General features: G+C 39.7%; 1 protein-coding gene across 4 annotated transcripts in view; it reads left to right on the top strand.

Moving 5' to 3' along the window:
• Window positions 1–27,781, top strand: part of SCUBE1 (signal peptide, CUB domain and EGF like domain containing 1) — a 207,272-nt gene that overhangs the window by 41,476 nt on the left and 138,015 nt on the right. For all 4 annotated transcript variants that reach the window (XM_015291284.3, XM_015291278.3, XM_015291272.4 and 1 more), the window contains exon 4: window positions 13,110–13,244. In XM_015291284.3, the coding sequence (XP_015146770.1) occupies window positions 13,110–13,244 (135 nt within the window). The remainder of the gene's footprint in view (window positions 1–13,109; window positions 13,245–27,781) is intronic.

Raw genomic sequence — 27,781 nt, 5'->3', positions numbered from 1 at the left:
CAAATATTAATAGATTTATCCTCACCAAGTTCTGTAAGAAGAAGAATAACATTAATTGCTTTTGTAGATGAGGAACCAAGACACATGGATTAAGTGATTTCTTGATCTTCGCACAGTGTGTCTGCAGCACAGCCAGGTGTAGAATTTCTACTCTTCTCAATCCCTGTTTATACACTCTTCTTGCAAATAATCTGTGTAACTTTGATTTCTCTTATTTACAGGAAAGTAACAGAATTAGTAAATTTGACCACCTACAGTGTGATATCTCGGTTAATCTTCTTGCATGTCATACTTCCTGGAAATAATGACTAGAGTTGATTTTGAAGATCCAGTATGACATGTGTTTCTTCAGCAGTTGATTCTGTGTCTTTGATTCAGTAAAGTCCTAGGAAACAGAGCGAATTTTTGATTATAGATAAGGCCAGGATTGCAAGCTCTGTAGTTTATTATAGATTCCATTGAGTTCACTGCAAGAGCTGAATGCTCACTCTGGTAGACAAGCACACAACCACAGTGTCAGCTTGAATTCAGTATTGAGGATTTCAATAGCAAGGTCCTGGTTACGTCCCCAGTCTTGAAGGTCTGCTTTAGACAGAAGGCCTGATTTTCCTGTCTGAAAAGTGTGTTACTGTTTTATTTGTCTGTTCTTAGGTGGTATTTTGCCTTTCTTCACGAATAGTGACTGTCATATGGAGTGCCCTGTGGGAAAGAAGTAGGTAACACTTTCCTGGGAGCTACCGAGTCTGTTCCAGGACTGGTACTGATCTGCCAGCTTTGGCAGGTGGGGTAGAGCAACAGCACAGCAAGGCATTTGGGGGCCTGCAGCTAAAGAAGAAACTCCTCAGACAATCCAGGAGCAGATGAGCAGGATTTTTGGTTACATCTGCCTGTTTTAAAATGGGCTTTGGGATCCCAGTTCAGAATACAAACTAGGCTCATGTTTGAATTGACATAATTTATTTTCTTCTGAGGTCTGAAGTTAGGATGTAGAACCAAGTTCTTGCCTTGCTGTGTTGCTTTGAGATCTGCTGGCTTATTTTAAAAGAGAAGGAACTTCAACCCTGACATGCAGGCTTAAGACTTGACTGGATAGTGGTAATGAACAATCTGATTCAGATTATGATAACGTTAGTATTTATGCACATGTACATATATATATATATATATAAAAGAGAATCACAGAATGGTTTGTGTTGGAAGGGACCTTAAAGCCCACTTGCTTTCAACCCTCCTGCTGTGGGCACAGTCACCTCCCGCTAGTCTTGGTTGCCCAGGGCCCATCCAACCTTTGGTTTTTCTTTCAAAAACAAAAACAAAACATGAAAAACCAAACATGCACACACAAACAACAACAGTGAAAAACAGCCAACACAACACTAAAACGTTCAGAAGTCAAAATCTAATCTTTGTATTCTCACACCTTAGTTTGTCTGAGTGTATACAATAGGTTGGGGGATTATGGCCAATCAACATGAAGTGAGAGGAGAGCTGCAAGTGTATGTGAAATCATTTCTAAAGCTTCCAGGTGCCAGATGTTAAGAAGTGATACATAACTGATGTAGGGTTGCATAATCACTGGTGGGACCAGTGATTAAAGGGACCACTGCATTCTTTTTAATTTAGCTTTATTTTTCTTCATTTCCAGACAGCTGCATGCAGTGTGTTGCTTCCTTGAACTGAAAATGTATGCTTATATCACTGAGGTTTATTTTTCTTTATGTTTCCCAACAGTTCAAATAGATTATTTTTTTTTTTAATGGAACTATTTCTAATATGAAACTAAACAGCTTTTGGAAAGTTAGGGTTTTTTTAAGTTTCATAAAAACAAGCATATTAAAAAGAAGGTAAGAAACAGTCCATTTCCTTCTCTGTCTATCAGCTTTCCTTGCCCTTCCTTTCTAATTCCAGGAGACTATTAGGTGAGCCAGCAGTACTGTCTTCCTCTGGAACTTCAGCAGGGCTTCTGGCAATGTTATCAGTCATAAACTCTTACAGATTTTCATGGTTGCTAATCTTAAACTCCTTGGCAGGCAGAGGAGGGCTGAATAAACCACATAGCCTTCTTTTTGTAGCTCTTCATTTTTTAAAAAATACATGCAAAGTTATGATGTCATTTTTTTGTTGTTGTGGTTGGTTTGTTTTAGAGAAAGTTATTTACTTATCTAAATCTTGAAGCTCATTTTCAGTGGTTCCAGTGAGAGTTTTGCTTGAACAGAACTTTGGGACTTAGTAGTTTTATGTCTTAAGACAGGGAAGCCAAACTCCAAAATCAGGGCTCAGTGGTTAAATAAGGGAATCTATTTCACATTGGAGAGACCCAGGCACGAGATGAGAATGGGGTCCCCTATAAAATACATCTAAAGAGTGAGGGAAAAAAGTGTTGAAGTGAAAGCTTTAACAATAGAAATAGCTGTGTGCTTTAAAAATGTATGTATTCTTTACTTCTGTGGTGAGTGACAGTGGCTGGGTCCTTGAAGTCTAATAAAAACTTCAGGATTGGGGGACTTTTGTCATTTAGGGCCCAGATATTCGACTCCACTGAACTTCCTCTGAACAGGCTGGGTACATCCACAAAAAGCCACTCTGCATATTGCTCTGTTTTAGTCTCCGATACATTCTACTAGAATGAAAAACTTCAGTTCATTTTTGAAGTTCTTCAGGTGCAAGCCTAAATAAGAAAGAGGGTTGCTTTCTGATATGTTTTGTCAGGGAACTAATTGTCATTCTATTACTGTTTTCAGATCTTTTGTCAGTCATGCTGTATCTATGTAATGTGTATACATTAGATGAATGATAAGAACCGTGATTCATCACAGCAATTTAAACTATCTAGTCTCTGGTACTGTGGCATCATCTGGTTTTATAAATGTACTGCTGTTCTGTAATGCCTTCTGCTAACTGAATGTGAAGTGCCAAGCAAATTACTAGCTAGGATGATAAGTAAATGTTCTATGGACAACTTCATTAGATTTTAACATACAACTTTTATATACAGATGTTTACTTCTGTTATTTGGTTGCCTGCAGGTTGTTAGAGTCTGGATAGCATAAATGGCAGCAAACATCATGTCTTTGTGAAGGCTGCTCCAAAATTAATGTCTCCTGTTTTATTATGTTGACCCATGATGGCAGAGGTGGCTGTTGGTGGTATGGCAGTAGAGGTTGAGCCTTCCCACCAATATTCCATTACACTTTGTTGCCATGTGAGGGATGGCAGCAGAGGGGCAGTCTGACAAAATGACATCTGACATGGAAGTGTGCATGAAGCAAGGGGGTGTCAGTGAAGCAAAGGGGTGTCAATGAACACCTCCATGTGGAAAAAAATGGTACCTACTGACATTCATTGATACGTGGTGAACATTTATGAAAACCAAACAGTGGATGTGAGCACAGTGAGGTGGTGGCTAGTGCATTTCAGCAGTGGCAACGGCGATGGGAAAGACAAGCCACATTCCAGACAGCCATGCAGGCTCTTGTTCCTCACTGGTGGAAATGCATAGCTAATAGTGATGACTGTGCTGAAAAAGAGTATTTTGTAACTAAGAATTTGCTCTATCAAATAGTGCTATTGTGCTCTTTGTATCTGTTGTAATTTCCATGGAAATAAATAGGAGGCATTACATTTAGAGCAGCCTACATACTGTAATTCAGATGAACTGCTATATACTATATACTATATACAATTCCGTGGGATTCAGTTAACTAACACTTTTGAAAATAGAATTGTTCTAGGAAGTTTAGAGCCCTAAACTGGAAACTGATTTTGAAATTTTGAATAAAAGTTCAGGTTCACTCTAGAAATCCAATAAAAATGAGGAATTCTCTTTGTTGGCACTGTTGACAGAAAGGCCTCTGATGTCCAGCTGTCTCTGAAGCTAGGATCCAAATACACTGCTTTAGTATGAAATCCTGCTTTTTCTATCTATAGCATTTTTACTGCTATTTTTAGTATTTATGAAAGTTTTCCCTCTCCAAAATATTCTAATGTTTGATCACCTGGCATTAATCTTTTGTGTTCAGATGACATACAGCTTTCTTTATGTGTTAATTTGCAGTATGTTTGCTTTCTTAAGCCAATTGATCTGAGAAGTACTGAAACGAGACAGTATAAATCAGTGTAGGCCTGAAGTTTTTTTGTTAGGTATGGGGAAATAATCAAAAGTGTAGAATAAATCTTGGTTGCTGCCAACTATGAAGTTAGATTCTCAGACTGTCATAATAAATTAAGAAACTGGGAGCTATGTGACAGCAGCATCAATCTCATTCTCTTGTTTCTGCAAGTCTTCTTGTTGTCTGAGTCTTTCTTTAATACTCACTCCCTAGAGGAGGTAATCAATCACTGTGAAGATTTCTCTACGTGGAACACTCAAGAAACTGAACAGTAATCAGCTTAGAGTGTGAGGTTAATAGATATAAGCTGAATCAGTCCATATGGGCATTCTTGTTTGGTCTAATGTAGTTTTAGATGGCTGTATCTTAGTTCAGCAAACAAAGCCAGACTTTTATTCTAGGGTATGCATCCTTCTTTGCCTTGTTTGTATTAACTTCATATCTTTTCTTAATTCATCTCAACTTTTTGAAGACAGAAAATGTCTAAGCTGATACGGCCTATACTGATGTATGCCTGAAGATAAACGCTATGAACTCTATTAAAGTAAACCAGAACTTTGGGAGCCATACTGTGTTTATATCTTATGTAAAACACGGAAGACTGCGCATTCACTGGAAGGTATAGGATTTCAGCCTATAGTATATGTGTCACCCCAAGAAATTATGTAGATCCAGTTAACATACCGAATTCTTACAGATAACAAAAAGAAATCAGACAAAGTGGAGACCATCAAAGTTCTGTGGTCTGTGATTCCAAATACGGTCACTGGTATTATATTGTGCTCTAGAATGCAATCAGTTCTTAACAATATTGATTAATGGAAATAGACACAATTTAGATGATTTGGATAAAGTCAAGAGATAGCCACCAAAAATAATAACTGCTGCATAACTGCTTCCTTTGTGGGTGTCCAACCATTTGTCTTGCCTAGGCTACACTGCGTGAAGAATTGTCTTGCGCCGTACATAAGACATATAATATAGTCAATGTATATAAGTAACAAAACTTACTTTATTTTTTTTAGATTTAGAGTCCTTGTGTTACTGATAGATAACAAAGAAAATCACCCCATTCTTCTGAACATCTCATTAGTTTAGCCATTTCCTTGGCTTTTATTGCCAGAGCTGAGGAAGAAAGGGCTTTTTGTTGTACAAACCTTGAGAATGTTACCAACTTGAAATGAAAGTAGTTTCATTTTTTCATTTAAAGTTATGTGCTTTTTTTTTTTTTTTTTTTTTTTGAGAAAATAAGCAAAACAGAAGAATAGTCTTGGGTTAATCCAAAGCAGATTGTTCTGATTGTGGCAGGTTCTCTAAGTAGATGCAAAATGAAGCAGGTATAAGTAGTAGTTAACCTGGAAGAAGGATATAAAATATTGCTTCAGCTCAGACTGTAGCAGTTAATGGTGCTCTAGAGAAAGCCCAGAGGCAAGACAAGGTAAGAAGATATGGAAATAGACCGGATAATTTGCTCTAGTTGTATCAGCTTTTTCCTTCAGTTGATCAGGACTGCTGCTTGTTTGCATCTATAATTAGTTTCCCTGCTTCTAGTTTACAGAGGATTGTTAATCCAGCATTGAAATTCTGAGTGCCCTACACGCAGCTGAACATCTGTGAGAACTGCCAGTTTACTGCTAAGAGGGCTATGACTATCCAAGCCTCAGTGATGGCGAGCTGGAGTTTGCTGGCATTCCCTAGACAATGACACTGCAGAAGGAAAAAATAGGATCAGATTCATACAAAATTATTTTAAAACTCTGTGTTGAAAGAATGAATAACATTTAACAATAGTTGATAGAGACTTTTGTTGTGTTTAGGCACTGCTGTCAAGAAGCCACCATGTGCGTGTCTGTCTGAAAATCAGTCATGATTACCAAATGAAAAGACAGAAGGTCCAAATAAGATGTCACACAAAGAAGGTTGGATGTTTATTTTGGAAATGCTAAAACTGCGAAAAGGGTTTTGCTGTCTTAAAATGACAGTGGTGCTCAGCTGTTTGAGAATGGAATAGGCAAATGACGTCAGAAGACTTGAACTCAGTGCAAAATTGGCGCAATGTCCGTGAAGCTGTTTACTTCTGCTGAGCAAGGGGCAGGCATCACACACAGCAGAGCTGAGCTCCGGCATTACATGAGTATTCCCTGTGCTACAGATAGCAAATAAGTCTGTTTTGCTGAGATGTATATAGAAAATCATGGGTCTTTAGATGCAAATTTAAAATCAAAATACGTTAATATAATAAACCAAATATCCCAGGATGTTGAATGCATTGCAGGAAAACTGAATTATTTCCACCTCAGATGCAGATTTGGCTGCATATATGGTTGCCATAAGTAGTGATTTCAATAGATTAAGTATATTATTACAAAATATGCCCTATGAGGAGCAGCTGAAGGAGCTGGGATTGTTCATTCTGCAGAAGAGGAGGCTCAGGGGAGACCTTATTGCTCTCTATAACTACCTGAAGGGAGGTTGTGGTGAGCTGGGGGTCGGCCTCTTCTCTCGTGTGACTAGTGATAGGACGAGAGGGAATGGCTTCAAGCTGCACCAGGGAAGATTCAGGCTGGATGTTAGGAAATACTACTTCTCTGAAAGGGTGGTCAGGCACTGGGATGGGCTGCCCGGAGAGGTGGTGGAGTCACCGACCCTGGAGGTGTTTAGGAACATTTGGACGTTGTGTTGAGGGACATGGTTTAATGAGAACCATTGGTGATGGGTGAATGGTTGGACTGGGTGGTCCTGTGGGTCTTTTCCAACCTTGGTGATTCTATGATTCTATGAAAACTCTGGGAACGACATGAAAAAAATCCTTATGCTTATTGTCTGTAAGAGGCATCTGTTACAGCTATGTTTACACTCTGTTTGTAGTGTGAAATTTTGGGAGTGCCACTGAGTGGTACAAAATAGCTACAGAAAAAAATGTTTCAAGCATTTGATTTCCCACATGTATAATTGCAGAAGCCTAGTCTGTGTGTGTTCAGGTGCTGGGTGATCGTAGCCCATTAAGAGATGGGATTTTCTGGGACTTATTAGGAGCATCGTGTTCGGCGTTGTCCTATTTTACATGATAATAGAGTGGTTCTAGGGAAATCTGGTATTTTATAATATCCATTGATGATTTTAGAGTGATTTTAGTATTCGTCATCAAAAGTGTTCTTGTGATTAGTATCTCATGTTTATTTATTTTTTTTCTGTGAAATGTGCTTTATTTGTCAGGGAAAGGTAATTTTCCTCACTTTATTTTTTTAATTTGTACTCTCATAAACGTTCTCTGCTCAAACCTGTTTTTTTTTTCCAAGTGGATTTTTTTCTCAACAAAGGCTGTCTTGAAGTTTTCTTTAACCATGTTAGTGAAGTACTGAATTCAGGGGCTTGGTGTTCTTTTTCCTTTTCTTCATCACATTTTTCTGTTCATTTCTGAAGGTGGAGGGCAAAAAGCAGAATTTTTGCCTTTTGTGTTAACAGTGGAAAATTTGAGCTGTGCTTTTAAATTCTTGGCGAAGGCTTATGTCAGAACTCCTGAAGATGCAAATCCATGTATATAGGTATTGGTGGCTGTTTCTTCTAGTGCTCCCCTTGATGTGCTCATACAAAGTTGGTCTAAGAAAGCTGGTTTGGCAGTTATTTCCATTAACAATGATTCCTGTTTTCATAGCCCCCTCAGCTGATGTAATATGTCAGCCTCTCATCATTAACATGTTGCTACATGTGTGACCCTTCCAGCAGAAGTGCTTGCCTACAACAGCTCACCTGATTGCATTTGCTTAGCACCTCCGTGGCAGATTTACTCTTCAGGTTTCCAGAGCTGTCTTGAAATCAGATCTTCCAAGACACCCACTCCAATAGAGCCTCATGGTGCATGGAGGGCATGGAATAGAGAAGTGAGAACGTGTTTCAGATATTGCTGTCATTAACATTAATTTCTAGAAATGGGTATATATTTAAATGCAATATACTGAAGTCATTTGAATTATCTCTGTAGTAATATTTGTGTGTAGCCATAGCTTAAGATGGATGAGGTAGACAGCAGAAGGCCAAGGGGAATCTGTAAGATTAAGAAAGATACAGAAAAGGCAAGTAGGGAATGAATATTAACTGCTTTTCACCATAATGGCATTAGGGGACATGCTTGCATTCAGGCTATAAAGCATCACTTTATGTAACTCAGTTATATTGCAGACGTATTTGCCCCATCATGTTGGGTACAGAAGGGATTAGAAGAATTTACAGAGGAAAGGTCTGTCAGCAGCAATGGCCAGCTAGTGATTTAGGAACATCAATAGGTACGTGATCACTGGAAACAGGAGGGCATGTCAGCTATAGGTGTGCCCCATCTGTATAAACTTTCCTGCCTGTCCACTACAGGGCAGCTTCAGAGATAGATAGGATTTTGGGCTAAATGTGCAGGAATAACTATGACTATGGTAAGTGAAGGAATCTGATTTTTATGAGATTTTCAGTCTGCTTTCTGATTACAAGAATTCATAATATAATGATTTTAAAGTTCCAAAATTAGATCTTCATGTTTTCTGAGCTTGTCTTTGCTAATAGTTTCTCTTACAAATACATATATCCTTAATGGTGTTTGATTGCTAACTTTTGAGAAAAGTCTGCATTAGTGCTGCCAGTAGTTCATCTCTCTATTGCAGTGTTCTGCTTATTGAAATCTTTGAAATGTTTCAAAGAATCATGTAAAATTCATAAGATTGGCTCCCTGGCTCATGAGTCCTATTTTCAGAAGTCTGCAAAAAATGCTATAGTAAGTGAATTTTACCATTGCTCCTAAATGCTTTGGAGCCTTTGAAAATTAAACTCAGATTTCTGAGCGGCTTGAATGTTTATGAGAATTCAGACATGAAAGGGAAATGTCAGAAGGGGGGAACAGAAGATCATGGGAGGAAGTTGGCAGTGGACATCCTGTTCTTGTCATTTACTCTATATAACATTACCACTTTTGTATCTTCCTGCTTGTGGTTCTGGTTTCAGGTACCCTTAGCAGACCTTTCTCCCTCATATTCAAAGAGGACATTTGGTTAGAATAGCTTCTTTAGGCCAAATACTGAGGGAAGCTCTGAGCCAGATCAGGGTGAAATACCAGTGGAGCTAGTTTGAAAAGTTCATCAGATAAATTAGATGAGAAACTCAAAGTATTTGTTTATTTAATAAATAGAACATCCATGTTTATCAGCTGTAATGCTTCCTACTCTTTGATACTGTTCCACACTACCATTCTCATAGAGGATCTCATATTACTAAGATACACAACACAAGTTTGATTATGTGAAGGCAATGGGCCAAAAAGCTAGAGGTCTTATGCAGATTCAGGTATGCATTAATTAGCATCATGCTTCTGATCTATCTATCTATCTATATATACATGCACATATACATTTGTATATATACATACTTTATCTTTCCCATTTGAAAGATAATACTTCTTTCCCAGCCTCTCCCTGATCTAGCTCTTCCCTTACTCCTTATTGTCCTTGATGATGACTGGACAATTTGAAGTCCAGGCCTTGGTGTCCCTGGAACACAGGGGGAACACAGGTTTCCCACTCTGGTTTAAGCCCTGTATATGTAACTCTAGCTTCTGTGCTGATTGCCGTTTTAGTTATGTATTTGTGTTGGTAAGGAGTAGTTAAAGGCTGTGGAAGTTGAGCTTCTGTTTCTATATGTGTCCATCAAGGACCATCAGTGTATTTGACAGACACAATAATGGGGTGGTTCTTTGAGAAGAGCGTTACAGAGAACAGCGCTTAAGGACACATATTTGCTTTCTCCTACTTTTTTACCTCTATTTGAGGATGAGAGCTGGGGAAGATTATGTAGGATAACCATCTGAGCTCAGCTCAGGTGAGAACCTTTCTTCATCTTTTTGTGAGTCTGGATTAAGGTGGCTTGCAGAAACCTTGTTCCAGCTTCCACTTCGGGGTCATCGATAGGCTTCTGAGATTCAGCTGTCCCGTAAGTGCTGAATAATGAATTCTAGGAGTCAACACCCTGTCTGGTGGTGAGGCCAACCTAGATGAGAGAACTTATGTCTGATGAAGAACCTAGGAAATGAATTTGATTTTCCAGATATCAGTTTAGGAGAAGAGAGAACTGCACCCATAGCCTCGGGGCTGCTGTCCTCCAGGTAGTGTTTCTCAGTAAGATGAGCACTGTCAGCTGATTTTCTGCAAAAGGTTGCCAAAAAAGAGATGTCTGCTCTGAAAACCATGTGTTTTTAAGGAGTAATAAAGACAGTGAGCTTTGTATTTGTGCTCGATTTAAAAGTTTTTAAACAGAGTTTTGATGGGGCTTAAAGCAGATGATCAGGAGAAAGAAATTCTGCATCGTCAGAAATGACTTTTTGCTTGTATTACTGTTGGGTCCTTGGATGCAGGTCTCCAGCAGGTGTAAAGTCTCAGACAAAGTGACAACAACTAAAGCTGCTGAGGATCCACTCTGGTTTTCAAAACAGTCAACAGCCTGATTTGACATATAGAGCCTAACAAAACTGAAGCCAGAAGAGTTTTGTTGAAAAAAAAGTTGACTTCTTGTTTTGGTGTTTATGTGGAACTTAAATTGCTAGAAACTCTTGTCCAAAATGTAATCTCACATATGCTGCATTACCGGTGTTTATATGTTCTACTGGGTAAGCTCAGCTGCATTGAACAAGAGTTGCACAAACAATGGAAGAAAGAAAAAGCCTCTTTGGCAGCTACTTCATTTTTGAGCATTGAGGAATTTCAGATACATGAAGGGATTATTCTGCCTAATCTATCAAAGCTTGAGCTCTTTGGAGTCAAGAGAGCTTCTTTCCTAACTTCAGAAGATTTTTTACCCCATTCTCTAAACTGGACTATAAGTGGGCTGATGTTAAGAGTGATATTATTCGGAAGAAAGTTTACCTAGAATATAATTCAATAAACGTTTTTCAGGTAGTCATGGCCAATAGATTGCTTGGTATGGTAGACATTATGCAGTACTGCCTTTTCAGACTGCAGTAATACAGAGTGCTCCAGAAAGCCTGTTCCTAGTATAGGATTGAGACCTAAGAAAAGAAGGTGTTAATCCTGCACCACCAGGCCAAGATTTAATGGAAGTCATGTATTATGGAGTTACTGATACGGTAATCCTAGATCCCAGCTGCTCCCTTTCCTCAGCTCTTCCCCTTCATTAAAATAATTTTGAGGCAAGAACTAAGTGAAAACAATTGGAAGAAATTCTTCGTAAAGGATTTTTTAAAGAGTTTTACTTGAAGTTAACGTTTATTCCAGCACATGGGTTTGCGGATTGGTGGTAAATTAAGCTCTCTCTCCATGGAAGTGGTAAATCACCAGCCTTTACAATCAAGAACAGAAAATAATGTTTATAAATCATTGCATTTGTTTCAGATTATTCATCAGAACTGGAAGGCAATTATTCAAGTTGCTTTGTGATACTGTAAACAGAATGCTTGGAATGCAGCGTGCTTTGTAGTAAAATTTTGGGATTTGTACATGTATCAACTGAGACTTTTTCCTTTAAGAAAGTAAATAAGCATTCAGCTAATCTTCTGGAGAATCTAGATTCCAGTGTGCTCTTTTAAAGGAACTAGTTTGAGTTGTCATTTATGGGGTAGCACTGCTAATTTGCCAAAGAAGTCTCACACTGTTGTCTTATTTATTGTTTCCTTCTCAAATGGAAAGCAAAGTCTTCATTTTTCCTTTTGTTGGTGGTGCTGTAATTACCGTAGAGCTTTCTCTATCTTTGAAACAGCTACAGGTTCTGTCATCAACGTGAGGTGCAAGCAGCCCACCAGCACAAACAGCAATAGCAAGTTTAGCTGAGCAAGCTGCCCGAGCTAGCTTATGGTCCTGTATTAGTTACCAGCAAGAGTTTCTCCTGCCCTTCCTGCTTCCTGGCCTTGCCTGGAAGAGTACTGGCAAAAACAGCTTGGTTTTACCTCAGTGTATTGTGGACAGTCCTGCAGGAATTAAATTCTGCAGGAGCTCTGCCAGCTCTTCTGAGGTTTTCAGTGTTGTGGATCGTTTATTTAGCTTTGGTGTATTCCTTTCCATCCCCCCCACCCCCCTCCAAAAATAAAAGCAAAACATACACCAACACGTTTGCTGACATGTTGGCACATCTGGTGGAATAACTAAGTGATGGCAGAGTCTCCATTACAAAATAAAAATAAAAACATGGATTTCTCAGGTGGCAAGTTGCTTTTGTCCAAAGAGAAAACAGAAAAGGGGTGTGATACATCTGTTATGGGCAAAACAGGAGTTGCAAGGTTGAATGCGAGTCAGATATCATTTAAGTCTCAGTGTTTTCCCAATGCCGAAACATATGTCTCTGTTAAACACAACAGCATAAAAACTTTTATGCTCAAGGGACCCTCAAAACAGCCAGTAGCTAATGCTGCCTTTGTGGTTTTATATATTTGCCTATTAAAATGACAATGCGGACATGGAACATTTAGATTTAAGAAGCCTTCTTTTCATTAAACAACATTAAACAAACTGACAAAGTAGGGGGTTATGACTCCAGTAATTGAAACATGCTGTTCTGTTCAAGACCAGAACTCTATAAAGACTCTTTTCACCCAGTAATGCCCTTTGTGTTTGCCTGCTACCCCTGCTAGAAATTACTGTAGGCCTGAAGTATGTCTTCCCAAGTGAAGTGGGAATGACAGTGTGCAACACCGCACTTGGCAGATGGGGTCATAGCCTTTTTAGGATGTTAACATTCATTGTGCATTGGAAATCAATTTGCAGCTTGGAGTGCATGGAGTCTTAGCTGGGCTCCCCCTCTACACTGTTGTTTTTGTCGTCGTCGGTTCTTTTTAATGCTAACTTTAAACTTACAATGCAGGAAAAAGAAGTAGATGAGTTAATTTGGATTAACTGTGATGGAGTCCAGGTAGTTTTCGTTAGCCTTATTTACAGTGTGCCTTTTTATGCATTCCCTTCTCTTCCAGATGCATGTTCTAAGTCTATTACACTGTGTTTCTTTTTCCTTCTCTCCTAGACGTTGATGAGTGTCAGGATAACAATGGAGGGTGCCAGCAGATTTGTGTAAATACTATGGGCAGCTATGAATGTCAGTGCAAAGAAGGCTTTTTTCTGAGTGATAACCAGCACACCTGCATTCATCGCTCCATTGGTAAGTGTCTGATTTTGTTCTTCAGAATAGTCGTGGTCAATTAGAATTGCAGAAACTGTTTCAGAGGAGTAATTTTCAGCTCCAGAGCTGGTTGTTCGGAATTTGTTGATTCCTCTGCTACCCAAACTTAAAACATAACCATATATAAGGTAGAGGAGAAGGCTTTAGTTTGACGAAATTAAACATGGATCAAACAGCAGACTCTTGAGAGAGGCAGAGAAGAGATTTTCAAGTGGCAGTTTTCTGCTTCTTACTTTCAGGACTCAAAAACTTCTCGTGTGTATATTGCGTGGTGGTTCACCCTTTGCCTGTCGTGTAACTCGTTGCTTCCTTGCAGACTGATGATGGCTGATACTATGTTGGCATATGGTTATTTGGTTCTGTACCCTGTGTAGGGTGGATTAAAAAATGGCTTCTCTGTAGCCTATACATTAGCAGTAGAAATAAGGAATCCCTGCTGCTGATTTTGACTGGAGTAAGCAGCTCTCCCTTTTCTATACGTGTCAGACACAGAAGACGAGGTTGAGTGGAAAGGGAGAAAAGAAAACAGCCTATCTATAAATCTTTGCAATTAAGTGGGCTCTTTATGTGTTCATTCAGACTTCTGGTGACCCTGGCAGCAATGGGAATATATTGTAGCAAACTCATTTACCAACAGGCAATACAGAATGACAAAGTAGCAAGATGAGTCTGGTGATCAACAATGTAAGCATGCTGTAAATTTCAACAAGCCAAACAAATTATTCTGAGCTGTTTTGAGTCACTAAAATGAACCAGAAAATCCTACTTGAACATGAGAGTATGAATATAGTCACCCTGTTTACAAAGCTTGGTAGTCTAGCATTTCAGAAATGTAAATGTATTTCTGGCACTGTGTGCCTGTTTACACAGAACTATGAAGACAAGGAAGAATTTTGATGTTTGGAAATATGAAACTCCACAATATCTTCACAGGTTCACTTTTTAGCGTGACTGTTAAGTTTTAAGCAATTGAGGTATTTCGATGGTGACAAGAGCATGCAATTAAGCACCATCAGCTGGTGTATTTTAAAGGTTGTGATCTGGCAAGTTTTTATTTACCCACTTCAACATAAACTGTTCAAATTTCTGTCCAGCATAAAGTAACCCCGACACAAAGATATCCAGCAGAGCAAGGAATAGTAGCTGGAGGCTTAATGAAAACCACTTGCAGAACACTGCGATGCAATCATTATTTCAATTTGCACATTATAAAAATTCCCAGTTGTAATAAAAGGGAATTTAGTTATCTGAGATGGAAACTAATGAAATAAATGAAAAATGAGACTCTGAAGGCAAAACTTTTTTGTAAAGAATAGATTTATTGAGGGAAATAGGTGAGTTTTTATTGCAGAGAGGATTTCTAGTTTGCAGGAAGGACTGTGGGAGTGGATTTGAAGGTCGACTGCTTCATGCACTTAATAAATATGCAGGGAAATAACATATTTGTGTTAACTTCTTTACAAGGAAAATGTAAAGTAAGACATGGATATTTAATTTGAAGTAATATGAAATTATTTAGAGAACTGAAAAAAAACACTCACCACCAAATAGACCAATCGCGATCACAAAGTGGTTTATGATCAGAAGTTTTGTAACCTTTGTAAAATAAGTGCCAATTTGCAATAAAAGCAAGCATTACATTACAGTGTCGTGATCTCACATACAAATATATTGGGTGGATGTGCTGGAGGAAGGAAATGAGATGGAATGATCTATTTCGGTTGACAGAGGTGACTGAACTGCAAACAGTAAACATTGCGTGGTGAGAAAGTAAATGGCTTTTTTAATATCTGTGTTTACGCACTTTCATCTGTCTCACTTGTAAGTGCCTCTACAGAGAATGCTGGAGCACAGAAATACCAAATACTTTCATCAACACATTTAGCCAGAATTGTGCCTTGTGCTGGATTGTTGGATTGTTTACCAACCATACCTCTGTTGGTAAACAAGGCCGAAGTGGATGCAGGCATAATAAACACATAGCACTGAAATCCAAACACAAATGTGCTGACTTGCCAAAGCACTTTAGCAAGCTTGTTGACTTTGAGTACAATAAGATCTATTAATTACAGTGGGATTACCCTTCTGTCTCGGGAAAATGCATGTGCAGTCACACAATCCCCTAGTCTCTTCAAGGACTTAGCTAGTATAAAACAATCAGCCGCAAGGTTCTTCATTCATCTCGCTACCACTTTTTTCCTCCTGTTTTCAAATGCCTGGGCATAAGGGAAGAAGCATTGCAAGGTGCTTAGAATGCCCTTGGAATTGGGATGAGTTCAGAGTGGAAGGAGCAGCACCAACCTAAAAGCAGTGAATGCCCTGGTCTGAAGCAGTTCACCTTCCTCCACCCTCCGCAAGGCTTCTGCTGCTGACATGCACTAACAGCTAAGGGAGAGGTATCTTCCAGTATCAGGCGTTCTCTTTCTGATTGTCAGCTGCTGGAGAGAGATGCCCTGGGCCTGCTCCATGGCTTGCAGGGTGTATTTCACCACCGTGTGCCTACCCACAAGCTGTGGTTAAAAGCCACACTGGAGTTCATGGTAGGGGTTTTTAATAGCATCTTTGTCCCAGAGGACATGTTTGCTTGCCATCTAGAAGTCTTCTCATTATTTCCTGTGGACAGGAAGGATTAATGATCCTCAGAGAAATACATATTTTATACCAATAAGAAGCCAAGCTGACATTAAAGTCAAGATAAACCCTAGTTTCTTAGTATTTGCTCTATTTCACGGCCTTCATTGCAGGCCTACTGATTTCTTATGTTTAGTCTCTGCATCTTTTGGGAGGAGACTATGCCCAGTACAACTTAGCTCATTTATTTTTATGTAAAATTTAATTTCCTTTTGCTTAGTCAGATTTCAGTACTAGTTTACTCACAGTAATGATTGCAACAACAGGGAGGGAGAATGGATGGTGAAGGATATGGGCGACTAAGCAGTTGTTAATCTTAGTCATCTTAATTAGCAGCGTTGGTGTGCAAACTGTGAATTACACCAGAAAAACATTTGTGTTTCCTCATGTCTTAAAAAGAAACCAGAATAAAACAGCTGTTACTGTATCATCTCCAGCTCCAGAGGGAGCATGTGTTTAATAAATGTGAAGATTAGTAATCATGTGCTGCAGCTGTGACTGAGTCAGGTGAGTGGCTTGCAGCATGTTTTCCCTTCATTTGGTGATAAGCCAAAAGGCCCAGTCCAGCAAAGTCTCAGAGCACATCCTTAAAGTCTTAGTGATATCAGATTTGGTTAAAAATCTGAAATGGGCCTAAATATGTCAAAATGTATGGAGTTTAGCTATATGCCGGTAATGACCCTGAGGTTCAGAATGAGCGGGGTGTCCTAATTGCATTGCAGCTGTTAAAGTCATAATGGTTAAGAGCACGGTCTACAAACTGCCTCTCCAACCAAAATTCTCAGCTGAAGTGGTACAGAAGGCCTTATCTGCCCCACCCCTAGAGAGTGAGTCTCTAATGCACAAAGTGTGTTTGCTTATAAGCCAGATACTTCAGGAGTTCTGTGGCTAGGAAGGCTTCTGCATTTTTAAGTTCCATGCCTTGGATGTCTATCAAAAGTATGGCTATATTAATGGTCTTACATCTGCTAATTGTTCACTGCCAATATTTTTATAAAGCTAGTGTCAAGTATGCTAAAAAGGCAGATGCCATTAGGAGTGGTAATGTTAAATGAGGACAAGAAAAGGGGAAGAAGAACCAACCTATAGAAGTCTGGAAATTATGATGATCTGGTCAAGTGGCAGAAAAGCTTTTTGCATGGCTGGCACCATCATTTTCAAGCCTGTTTAAAGCAAACAAACAAACAAAACATTTGACAAAGAATTGCATATCCCATGAGACTTATGTTCCTAGCAGAGCTAGGGGTTTTGACACAAGAAATCAATCTACAGAGATTTAGCAAATCACAGTGCTACAGAGTCTCACAAACTGTGTCTCTTTCTGCACAAGTGCAACAATCTGGTCCCAGAGGAAAGAGAAGCGTGCAAAATCAAATCGTCTTACATTTGTGATGGGCTAAGTGTACTTAGGAAATGACTTACCGTGCTTTTGCTGATGGTAACTTGTAAACTTGGCTGTATGTTTAAACTCTTGTAAATTCTGTAGTTGCAGCATAGGAGTCCTAGGTTAAGCTGATATCAAACATGGGCAGTTCCTTCTTGTTCTGAGGACTGTAGATACACCTTTGTTCAATTTTTTCTCTCCTGCTTTCCATGATTTGTTTTTACTCCTTACCTATTTTCTTAGTTTGGTGGGATTCCATAGCATAGAATAATGTGTTGGGATGCCCTGGGAGGAAGCATGCTCACTGTCCAGTGCAGGAGAGGTCTGCAGTTTGGGTTTCTGAACTTCATTGCAATCCTATGTGCTGGTGCCTTGTGAGACTCCGAGCAAAAAGGTTATTGTGACTTCTGTGAATTTCTGCAATGCGCTGTAGAGGACAGAGGTGCTTTTTCTGCAGAAGCACAATAATCTATTCATATTTAGATTAATGTGAAAGGGTGACTTTAAATAATTATGTGTTGCCAGCACCGTTCCAGACTTTATGAAATACAGCGTTTCTCATCTCAACTATGAAAGCTCTTTCATGATGATGTAACAAGTTAAATTACTCTATTACTTTCAGTGTGCTTGCCATAGCTACCTTGAGTACAGGCATCCCATTCACTGGAACAGAGCAGTCTTATTTGTCTTTTAAAATTGGAATCCTAATATGATTGTAAAGTAGAGGAATGTATATAAATTTTAAGGAAATCAGTTCATGTGCTTTTAGATAACATAATAAGAAAACCTTTCAGGCAGCACAAGTTTTATCTGGACAAACGTACTGTGATCTTGGGATTTGTTTCCTAAAACTGCTGCACACAGTGTGACCTGGCTGTAATAGAAGCTCATTTGTTTATACGTTCATATGATGCATTTTGAGTAAACAGTTCAATTGATGAACTATATAATAGAATATAAGATGCAGAGTGTATCCAGGAAAGAAAAAGCTTAAGAAAGCATTTTGAATCTCATTGTACCCTTTTAGAAGTGTGAAACCTTATAAAAGTGTGTATAACACACAAAAATTGCTGTACTTTGGCTTCAGAGATTCTCCCTTGCTCTAGCAGTCAGCACGAAGAGCACCTTGCATTTGCTTTCTTCATTCCTTTCAAATGGCAGATCTTTTTAATTTGACTGGAGGGAACACACAACAGCTGACAACACCTGATGAAGGTAAAAAATCTCACTTAGGCCTGACCTTGTATTTCTCATGTGTCGGTGATTGGGCACAATTAAGACTAGTAAAGTTACACTGGTATAATTTAAGTGCAGTCTTTAAGTGTCTTATGTTCAACTGTGAGGGTAAGCAGTAACTATATAATCATGGAAACTGTATGAGGTGAAAGATTAGGATTAGAATGTGAGTAAGTAGTCTATCCAAATAAATGTGGAAAAGGAGGCTTTGTCGTTAAGTATCCTAATTGTCTGAAACATGAGGCTGCAGTCTTCCTTTTATAGTTAGGAAAATGGAGTTAACACCATGGTATCGTCTGAAAGCACTTGTGGCTATGTCTGAACTACAAGATAGATTCACTCCATTAAAGCAGCAGTCCAGATGGAAACAAGTACGTGAGGAAATGGTGTAGGCTATGAAATCACTATGGAGTTTCAATATATCCTAAGCTGCAGAGTTAATTAGAGCCATGTATGGTTTGCTGCAGGCCCCTGTTAAGTTCCTGTGCATGAATTGAGACCCATTTCATCCTTATGCTCTACAAACTATGAAGTCTCTACATACTCTGTCTTAGTTTTATAGCTGACTTGCCTTCTGAAAGAAAAATGCTGTTCTTTAAAATTTTCTGAGACTTTGATTGAGGTTTGATTCAGAAAGATTATAAAATTTTGCTACGTATTCAATACTGTGCACTCCTTTGCTTCTGCTGAGGTTGGTTACACTAGTAAATGGACTGATTAGTTGGATACAATGGGATGAGCTCATTAACAATGAAAGCAAAACGGTCTCCCAACGCTTAGGAACACTAGTAAATTGCCAGATGTTGCTAAAATCTGTGATTGAATTTAGAATGTGGTGCAGAAGCATGTAGTAGGTCCCAAATTTAAGTGTCCTTGATCAGAACATAAATACTTTTGGAACGATAAATGTAATAATTAAAATACATAAACTGGTAAGTGATCAAGAAGTCACGTGTCCAAGTTGCTCATAGTGTTTGCACACAGTGCTTGAATGTATTCAAAGACAGATACAGTTGAATGTTCCTGAATAAATGATAAACTGGGCTGCGCAGGTAATTCCTCAGTGAACCAGAATCTGAAATAGTGCAGTAGTTGTTTCTGCATGGCCCCATTGCCAGTGCCTTTTGGTATGGAGGGGATGAAAGCAAAGGGGGAAAAGAAGTGTGTAAGAACTAATGGAGCTGGAGATGCAACAAAGTGTGCCTTGGAAAGAGCAGCTGTTTGAAAGACCCTGCAGCAGCATGACAGGCAGCCAGCTTGCCAGGGGGAGCAGGGAATTTCTGAGTTAGATCAAAAACCTCTCCACACCTGTGTGAGAGAGAGTGCAGCAAACAGCCTGTGGCTCAGCTCCTGACGGGCAGCGCTGACAAGATGGGAAAGCTATACGCACGAATGGGAAAACACACTGGAAAGCAGTACATTAAAAAAAAAAAAATTAGTGAAAATACGCAAAGGGGGCTTTCACACTCAATCACTCAATAGCATTGGAAGTGAACCAATGTTCTGTTCGTACTGTCTGCTCTGGGTATAGCAGGATTATACCAAATAAAAGAACTGGTGTGTTTTTTAAAGCCTCTAGCATCCAGTTGACTGAAACATCAGGTGAGAAAGATCTGGGAAGAATATTAAGCCAGAATGTACTGGAAAAAGCTTGCATTTGCACATACATACAACAAATGGACTCTGTTTTAAGTTTGAGTTTGTCACGTGTATCTCTCTTGCGCCATCAGGGATACCGGAATGAATTACTGGCCCACTCTGAGTGCTGTGTAAAGATGCTCAATGTCTTTCATACCTACTGTAGTGACTTAAGGGCCTCCCAGTATTTCTCCTACTGTATTTCACTCTGTGGAGAAATCAGCCACAGACCATACTGTAGGCACTGTTTCTCTTTTCTGGTATTCATGACATCTTGCAGATTTAATCCAGCAGAAGCTCTCTAGAGACTGATACCACAATGTGTTTTTGGCTGTAAACCAATAGGAATTCAAGATAAAAATGCAAAATAGCCGTTCAAATACACTTCCTGCTCTTTTATACCCTCCTGTATATGGTATGCATACTATGCCTTTAATGAGTTCAATTACTTATTCAAATCCATGTACTTAGATTTGAAGTTGCTCTGTGCTATTCTGAAATAATTTAGGAGTTAATGGAAATGAGAAGGAGGATCCTTGCATCCTTGCATTTAAAGCAGTATATATTTTCAAACATAACAATGCTTGCATGCTTGGCTAAGGTTTACATCCTTGAAGTATCAAGGCAGTGAAATAGTTGTTGCTGTTCTTGATGGTACTTGCATATATATTTTTTTAATATTTCAGCACCAGTCAAGAATGGGGCCAGACTGTGCTAGAGCTTGAACAGATTTGGAAAATTTACAGCCTGAATGAATAAAGCAGACAGGGAAGAGGACAGGACAAACATACAGTCACAGTGAATGCTTTCACAGCAGAAACACTGCAATAGCCCCAGGAGATATTTTTTAGAGGGAGCACAAACAAAGAAAACAGGAGTGAGAGAAGGGCATATCAGCTAAGAGGAAGGTAAGAGAAGGAGTGAGAGAGATACACAGCCAAATGGGAATAAAGTGAAGTGGAGGAGACTGAATCAAGGAAGAAAAGAAGGTTGTGGATCAATTAGCATAAGGCACTCTCAATGACATTTAAAAAGTCATGGCAAACAGGTTAGGTCCCTGTTGACTGGAAAAAAAGGTAACATCACATCCATTTTTAAAAAGAGTAAAAAGGATGACCCCAGGAACTACTGACCTGGCAGCCTCATATCTATCAGGGAAGATCATGTAGCAGATCCTCCTGGAAGCTGTGCTAAGGCACACGGAAGACAGGGAGGTGATACAGGAGAGCCAGCATGGCTTCACCAAGGGCAAATCCTGTTTGACCAACCTGGTGGGCTTTTATGATGGTGTCACTGCATCAATGGGCAATGGAAGGGCCACTGATGTCATCTATCTTGACTTCACTAAGGCCTTTGATACAGTACACCACAACATCCTTATCTCCAAATTGGAAAGATACGGATTTGATGGATGGGCTGTTCAGTGGGTGAAGAACTGGCTGCAGGATCAAGTTCAGAGAGTGATGGTCAATGGCTCATTGTCTGGAGGGAGATCAGTGATGAGTGGTATCCCCCAGGGGTCCTGTCCTACAAGGACAGGCTGAAAGAGCTGGGACTGTTCAGCCTGGAGAAGAGAAGGCTGCGAAGAGACCTGATAGCAGCCTTTCAGTTTCTAAAGGGGAGTTAGAGGAAAGAAGGGGACAGACTCTTTAGCAGGGTCTGTAGTGATAGAGCAAAGGGAAATGGTTTGAAGCTCAAAGAGGGTAGACTTAGCTTAGATACAAGGGAAAAGTGTTTTACAGTGAGGGTGGCGAGGCACTGGAACTTGTTGCCCCGTGATGTGGTGGATGCCCCATCCCTGGAGACTTTCAAGGTGAGACTGGATAAGGCCCTGGGCAACCTGATCTAGCCATGGTGTCTCTGTTCATTGCAGGGGAGTTGGACTTAAAGGCCTTCAGAGTTCTCTTTCAACTCAAAGGAGTCTGTGATTCTATGATTCTAAAATCTATACATCTCTTCCTCCTTAATTCCCTTGCTCACTAATGGCCATTTATTTTCTGTATTCTCTCCCTTAGTTTTATTTCTATTTAGCTGACTCCTCTTTAAAGTATATTATAGTCAAACTACCCAAACCCAATAAACCCAATCAATGTATTGGAAAACTTGTGTTATTCTCAATGATCTCAAAGGGTCATATGCTGAGATTGCAAATCAAACTTGACAGTCATGCACAAGCGAGAGGATGATAGCCTTGTAAGAGTTCAACTCCTAGCTTTCCAAGGAGCCAAGAAATGCAGAGAAAGTGGCATTAACTATAACAGGGAGCAAGGCATCATGTGCTGTTGGAGTTCACTACCCTCTGAAGTACATTTACTACTTGTAAAAGCATTGAGCTTATGCAGTGAATCAATTTACCTGCTTTCTATGCATAATGCGTAGTATGATAGAGCACTTTCAAGAGGCTGTACCTGACTCACCAATACTGAGAAGCTGCTAATATTTTTCTTCATTTGTTCCGATATAGAACATTCACTTTTGAGTAAAACTAACAGCATTTTGTCTCTCCTTGGTGTGAAGCACCTCCTTTAGAAATTTTTCTGCATGGTCATAGCCATTTAAATCATGGAACGTGCTGTGTAAGCCAATAGTATCTGATACTGTGTGGTGTGAGCATTGTGTTATGCTGATGATTTACCCAAGCTGGCAGGTTTTCTCCCTATAGGTAACATGGGCTTAGGAAAATATAATAGCTGCTCTCTTCAATCCATATCAAACTGCAAAGCAGTAGAAAAGCTAAAACGAAGAGCCTCCTTACTCAAACATTAATTTTTTGACAGAAATTTACATGATCAGTGTTGACATTTCAGTATTGTGGGTAGTGACAATTGGTTATTTGAACTGACATTTGGAATGCTAGAAAAACCAAAATGGGGAAACCATGATATAAATAGTTCTTATGACATGCATTTCTCATTCTGTCTGCTTTAGAAGTGAACTTCTAGTTATTTGCTCTTCTATTCACTAATTAATGAGAGGATGTTGAAGGAGTCTACAAAAACTTCCTCAGGACTCTACTTCCCCCCTCTGAAGTAGGAGCTATGAGTTGATGCTGCTGTAGATATGGGAGACTGAAAAGTTAAATAGGTTGCCTAGAAGAGACTCAAGAAGGCTATAGAAATCTCAAGAGCTTTCCAGAAAAGCTTTGAAGGAGTCATTTTACAAAGTATACCTTTTTACTGGTACTATGTTGATTCTACCAAGCCTGTTTTGTAAAACTGAGTTTCTGTTTTTCTATGTGCACCTACTACAAACAGGTTGAAAAAATCTTTTGGCCTATTATGTAATTCCATCCTTGGTACACTTTAAAGTCAGTGATTGATGAATCAGGTGTACATATTTGGAGATCAAAATGTAGTGCGGTGCATTTTGCAAATCCAGTCCTCTTCTGTCTTTCCTTCCCATACTTCCTTCACCTGTTTGTTTTCCGTTAGCTCAGCATTGTAAACTGAATGATTACTTACGGTACCTAGCAACTCAACTTCCTGCTGGACTTAGGATCATAGAATCATAGATCTGTTTGAGTTGGAAGGGACCTTTAAAGATCATCTAATCCAACTCCCGTGCAATGAACAGGGACATCCACAGCTAGATCAGGTTGCTCAGAGCCCTGTCCAGCCTGACCTTGAATGTCTCCAGGATTGGGGCATCCACCACCTCTCTGGGCAACCTGTTCCTGTGCCTCATTGCCCCTATCGTAAAAAACATTTTTCTTATATCCAATCTAAATCTCCCCTCTTTTAGTTTGGAACCATTTCCCCTTGTCCTGTCACAGTAGACCCTGCTCTAAAGTGTCTGTCCCCTTCTATCTCATAGCCCCCCTTTAGATATTTAAAGGCTACTATCAGGTCTCTCTGGAGCCTTCTCTTCTCCAGGCTGAACAGCCCCAGCTCTCTCAGCTCGTACCCATAGGAGAAGTGTTCCATTGCTTGCATCATTTTGATGTCCCCCCCCCCCCCTCTGGACATGCTCCAACAGGTCCATGTCTCTCCTGTACTGAGGACTACGTGTCTATACACAGTACTCCAGGTGAGGCCTCACCAGCGCAGAGCAGAGGGGCAGGATCATTTCCATTGACCTGCTGGCCACTCTTCTTCTGATGCAGCCCAGGCTGTGGTTGGCTTTCTGGGCTGCAAGGGCAATACCTGATGACTCTCTGCACTGTGCCCTCATTCTGAAAAAGCAGCCAAAGTTACATTGGGAAAGTGCAGGCTCTGAGAAGTGATGTGGATTACAACTACCTGAATAGATCAACCAGATGATGTCAACATTGTTTTAAAAAGAAGTGTATTTTTCCACTAAACCAAATCCTGTTCTCCGAAGTAGCTGCTTTTTCTGGAATAACAGTAATTGCTAAAAACAAACAAACAGAAAGCCCCTATGAGGCTTTCAATCAAAATTTGAAAACATCTCAGCCTGGAGTGTGCTGTCCCTTGGCACTGTATGGTAGTGTTAGTTAGGCATCCTTGTCTTCCTCCATAGGCCTGGCAGTGCAGCTACATATCATCTGTTGTATTACACTGTAATGTGAATGTTCATGAAGCATTCGTATCACGAAAGTAGACAGCAACAACAAGAAAGAACTCAAGTGAGAAGCCTGGTTTGCCAGGTGGAGGAGTATATTCCTGGTAGCATTTCTAAATTGCGTGTTTTCTTTCACAGGTGAAATATTTCAGGCCTGGGGGAGCTTTCCAGGTCAAACAAAACCACCCAAAAATGTCCTGCCAGCTCTGCCGAAGGGCAGCATTCAAGCTGTGCTTGTGGTGAGGCTGGATGATCCTGCCCTTACCAACAGTTACATGTTTCCATGCATGCTCTTCTCTAAGTGCTGTTTCTGCTCCTTGTCTCTCCAGACAAAATGCTTTAGAATTCCCTCTAGCTTCCCAGGAAAAGCTGTAATTTGTCCTAAGTGCTTCCTTAATGGACATTTAATTACTCTACTCTAATTGGAGTCTGAAAAACATATCATTAAAAAGAAGCCTGTAATATAGGCTGCTTTAAACCAGGATTTGGTGGGCAATACTTTCCCAGCCTAATCTGTGTCTCTCTTTTGAATCCTGAGTAGTATGTTTACCTGGGCATTGTTTTTGAAAAGGATTTCTGTGTAGATCTCAACGTGACTTCCTGGCATCTGACTAAGTTACCATTTGTCTTCAGGTGGCATTAACTGAAAATACTTTGTGCTGTTGAATCTTCTGAGAATTCACAGAAAGAGGCAATGAGCTGTCATTCCTGAGCTGTCCCTCTGAGAAAGCAGACCGCTTATCTGCCCAATGATGTCTGAATTAATCTGGAGGATTACTTGTCAGGAACTCACTGAAATGCTCCGTGAAGCAGCTCCATGGTAGAGTAACATGCTAGAAGAACAATAAAATCAAAGAACACCAGTGGTAATTCTCAATAGTGAGATCCTTTAGAAGCAGAGCCTTGGTGAGAGCAGGAATGTCCTGTTGTATTTTTTCTGTTGCTGTCATTTGTTTCATGCAAGCAGGATGCGAGGCGGCTAAAGGAATTTTCCTGTTGTCCAGTGGGTAAGTTTTGTAACCCACTTCTCAGGCTGTCTAGACCTACCTGTAAATGGTGCCACTTCTGAGTATCCATTAAATTCACTTCTCATTATCCATTTGCTATCAAATGCTTAAACCTAGAGTGTAAAAACAGCTCCAAGCACTCAGCATTTATGTCTATTTTGTGAGGGTGTTTCGTTTCTTTGTTTCCTTTAAAAACATGGGTAACAGCCTCATTTTCTTCTAGTGTTTCTTGTGACTCACTTTCACAGAGATAATTCTGTCTTGAGCTCTATTCCTTGTTCTATCTGAAAAGCAACATTGTGGTCAGAAGCGTGGCTGTGTTGAATGGCATCACGTTCTTCCTGTTCTGTATTTATTCTCTCCTTGGACTTCCATGGTCTATTTACAGACAGAAACAAGATTCCCCTGCCTTCTCATATGATGTGATATCAGATTCAACGCTGTCATTTTTTTCTGCTTACCTTGACTGTCTGCAAATAGTCCCCAAATTAAAATCCATATTTAATGTTTAGCGGATGCTTTTCATCAAAGCAGAGAAATTAAACAGAACTGCTTGTCAAGAAAAAATGCTCATTTTTTACACCCATCCTCGCACAGCAATACTGCCTGCAGTCTACTTATTATTACTAAGTCTTGTTGACTTGTCACAAATGGATTAGATAGATGGGATAAATAAATGGATAGATTGCAAATGATTTTTCTTCTTTATTTTCATGGATCGTTCAACCAGGGGATTGATGCTAACTGGATGTTCTGCTGGCAGATGTGATAGCTGTTTCCATGTGCAGCTTTGTGAATGTGTCATCATCTTCATTTATCCTGTCCTTTCACCGCTTTGTTCTTTCTAAAGAACAGAATAACAGTTAGGTGTATAAATGGAAACAAGGATGAAACAGCTTTGTTAGACCATTAAATCTGTAATGGCTATAGACTGCTCCACTCATAGCTATAGTGTTCTCTCTCAAGTGGAGATCCCATGGAAGTCTGATCAAACTGGTTCAGAAGTTAACAGACTCTCACCAATTTCAGTAGGATCTGCCAACAACAGAGATTGGTGATGCAAATTATGATTAGTTCTTTGAGTAACAGCATTGCACAAGTAAAGTAAGTTCTGAATAACTGCACCATCATCATTCTGTGAGTCACCTTGGCAAACCATTTCACTAATGTGCAGAACAGAATTGTCCCTGGGACCTACACAGAACTTCAAGAAAGGAGATTTAAAAGTGCCAGAAATAAACCAGTATGTGATGAGTAAACTAAACGCAGTTCAGTACTGAAGAATATTCTTGTGAGGCACTTACATAGTCTACTAGTCCCCAACACTGTTAATGGTAGTTACTGTAGTAAGAAGTAGGTAGGCAGTGCAGCAGAGCAGTAAGCAGGTGCTGAGATGGTCAGTCACTTTAGCCCAGGAGAGAGCCTGCTTGTTTTACGATGAAAAAGCTATTTGCAGTAGCAAATAAGCTTCAACGCACAGAAGGAATACAATTATATGAGAGCAGTAGGGTGTTTTATGTACACACTGGATGTTTCTCAACCATGCATGTGCCAGCAGAGCGTATAGACTTCTGAGTGAAGCATGTTCTCCCATCCTCACGCCACTATTGCCCTATAAAGATTTCATTCATTTCTGAGGTACAGCTCCTAGATTAGGTTCCTACTCACTGTGTTGGTGATAGCATTTAGTCTTAAACGGCTAATAACATAGGACTGCTATTTCAGGTGCCTCCGTGTGAAATCTGATGCTGAGTGCATGGGAAAAAAATTAACCATTTGTGACAGGAATGGGATTAAATTGAGTAGTTTGAGGAAAATGTGTGTGTGTGCATTCCCGCTCTATGTTTGTGCTGGATGCTGGTTGTAGATTTAAGTGGTAAAGCAAGAGGATTATTGTGGTGACATAGCAACAGCATTGAAAGTAGGAGTTATAACTATGCTTTAAATTGGTCCTCTTGTAAATATCCTCGGTCAGATAATAAAGAATTATGTTGTCTCAGGTTATTGGAAAATGTTTTTTGAGTGCCCTAATGGCCCTGTCTGAGTAAAACTGAACAGCAGGTAACGTTTTTCAAATGCCAATATATTTATCATCACCA

Source organism: Gallus gallus, chromosome 1 (assembly GCF_016699485.2).
Source record: "Gallus gallus isolate bGalGal1 chromosome 1, bGalGal1.mat.broiler.GRCg7b, whole genome shotgun sequence".
In the NCBI taxonomy this organism is placed as follows: Eukaryota; Metazoa; Chordata; class Aves; order Galliformes; family Phasianidae; genus Gallus; species Gallus gallus.
The sequence above is the reverse complement of the archived record's forward strand: the minus strand, read 5'-3'. Positions and strand labels throughout refer to the sequence as shown.